The sequence below is a fragment of the Cornus florida genome, unplaced genomic scaffold (assembly GCF_030987335.1).
Source record: "Cornus florida cultivar Cherokee Brave unplaced genomic scaffold, ASM3098733v1 CherokeeBrave_3.0.0_Hap2_Chr03, whole genome shotgun sequence".
NCBI lineage: Eukaryota > Viridiplantae > Streptophyta > Magnoliopsida > Cornales > Cornaceae > Cornus > Cornus florida.
This window is the reverse complement of record NW_026775573.1, coordinates 10411342-10413533: the sequence shown is the minus strand read 5'-3', so window position 1 is coordinate 10413533 and position 2192 is coordinate 10411342. Positions and strand designations below refer to the sequence as shown.

Sequence of the window (2192 nt, the reverse complement as noted above, 5' to 3'; positions counted from 1 at the left end):
TTTCGTTTATGTTCAATTATAGATATCTTTCGCATGCTGCCCGTGGGAGTTCACCTTCAAATGCAAAAAATTGAAGAACACAATAAAGTTACTAAAAAGTGTGGTTCTTAAAAAAGATTTTGAATCTATAGACAATGGAAGTAGAAACAACATAACATGTATAATTCAATTTATGATGTTAACAAATTCCATGTAACTTTACGAAATTTAGAAGATTTTCGAGTCCCCACATTATTAGTCCATCAAAACAAGAAGATGAAAACCAGGATAATGATGAATTCCAATGAAACTTCTTCTTTTATATATCAAATATCAGTAGCATGAACTGTTAATATGATCTAAAATACATCATATTATGATATTACAAGATTATTTGATTACACCATGAATCAACTCAACACAATTCAATTCCCTAATATGTGCACTAAAACAAACTATAAAAATGCAGAAACCAAATTTGGCATAAAGCTAGCTAACAACAAACAAAAGAAATAAAGATCACTTATTCATGAAGAGTGGCTTAAAAAGGAAGCAAACCGAGGGTCTTCCAAACCATTCATCCCAGCATCAAGTATCTTCAACAAAGCAACAGCTTTGTTCTTCCCTTTTGAGCTCCCATTCTCTGCAACATCAGCAATTCCATCAAACACACCGAAACCTATTTCGCAAACATTGTTGGCAACCTGTTCTCCTCCACATTGCACCAAATTCAACAACCCCGAAATAGCATTCTCTTTCGTCCTACCACTCGACCCTGTCGATGGATCCAACAAGTCCACCAAAACCCCAATACCAGAAACCTTCCTAAATGCCTCCTTAGCCTCCTCACACCCTGCAATTTGAGCAATCACCGCGGTGGCGTCCTCCACCACCCCGACCCGCCCGTCCTTCACCACCAATGAAAACAACGCCGGAACGGCCCCTAATTCGATTATCGTCGCTCGATTGAGCGCGTACAAAGCAATCCCAAAAAGGGCTTTAAGGGCGTCCTTGATGGATCTCGGGAGCGAATTAGGGCTCCGAATGATGTCAATTAGGGCATACACAATGTCGCGCTTGGAACCGATGATGGGTCGGTACTCGTCGACGGTTAGGAGGCTGAAGAGGGTGGCGGCGGCGGACTGGGCGGCGGAGGGGGAGGTGGGGTGGCGGAGGACGTGGGAGAGGGCGTCGAGGAGGCCGCGGGTGGACATTAGGTCTTCGCGGCTGGAGATGGAGAGGTTGAGGAGGGTGGCGGTGGCGTTTTCTTGGGAGATTGGAGAGAGAGAGTAGAGGGTTTCGGCGATGTAGGGTATTGCGCCCTCGTCGGCGATCAGAGATCGACTTTCCGGGTCGTGTTTGGAGATGAGACGAAGCTCGCAGAGAGCTTCGGTTCGAGTTTGTTCCGATACTGAGCTCAGCTTCGTTACCAGAGATCTCGCCGTTCGGCGTTTGACTTCCATTTGGAGCTTCTCTCTCCAAAGCTCGAGTTCTTCCCTTTTCTGAATCGTGTGTGTGTATATATATATATATATTGATTCTGGGTTCTTCTTCTCTCCTCTTGGTGCTCTGTTACAGCTGAAAAAATCTAAAATTCGAAGAATTAAGATGTATACTTTCTGGGTTTTGCTTCTCTCTCTAAAACAGAGAATATAGTTCTTCTACTTTGATTACTTTCTCTCTCTATATGTATCTATGCGTGCGTGTTTACAACTGTGTGTGTGTATATATTTTGTAGTGTTCTTCTCTGTTTTTGGTGGTATTGTTGCTGATGAAAAAAATGTCAAAATTTTGTTGGAAAATTGAATTTGGGTTGGTTGATAAATCGATGATATTGTTGTGTGTGAAATGGGTTTGGATTGAGGAAGCTATGGATAAGGTCGTATACCGAAAACGATGCAGATTTACATCAGCAAAGAGAGTGTGAATTGGTAAACTTTTTGGACTTCAAAATTTTCAAACGAGTTCCACCTAACTGGCAGTGAAATAAGGTAGTTATACGAAATATAGCACACAGTGTAATGCTACTATGAAGTAGACCTCACGATAGTTATCATAAGCTCACCTCTAAATTGCCAGTTTGATAAAACAAAAAAAAAAATCATCAGCGAGGATGTACACCATCTTCAACACACCATCTTTAATTACTAAATCAGAAATAATGAAATACATACTCACCAAATGATTTGGTAATTAAAATAAGACAATTTCAT

At 41.2% G+C, this 2192-nt stretch overlaps 1 protein-coding gene across 1 annotated transcript; it reads right to left on the bottom strand.

Annotated features, from left to right (window-relative positions):
- Positions 1-278: 278 nt before the first annotated feature.
- Positions 279-1955, bottom strand: LOC132299425 (U-box domain-containing protein 11). The gene has a single exon (XM_059796030.1). The coding sequence runs from the start codon at positions 1440-1442 to the stop codon at positions 507-509; it is 936 nt and encodes a 311-aa protein (XP_059652013.1). The 5' UTR covers positions 1443-1955; the 3' UTR covers positions 279-506.
- Positions 1956-2192: the final 237 nt, after the last annotated feature.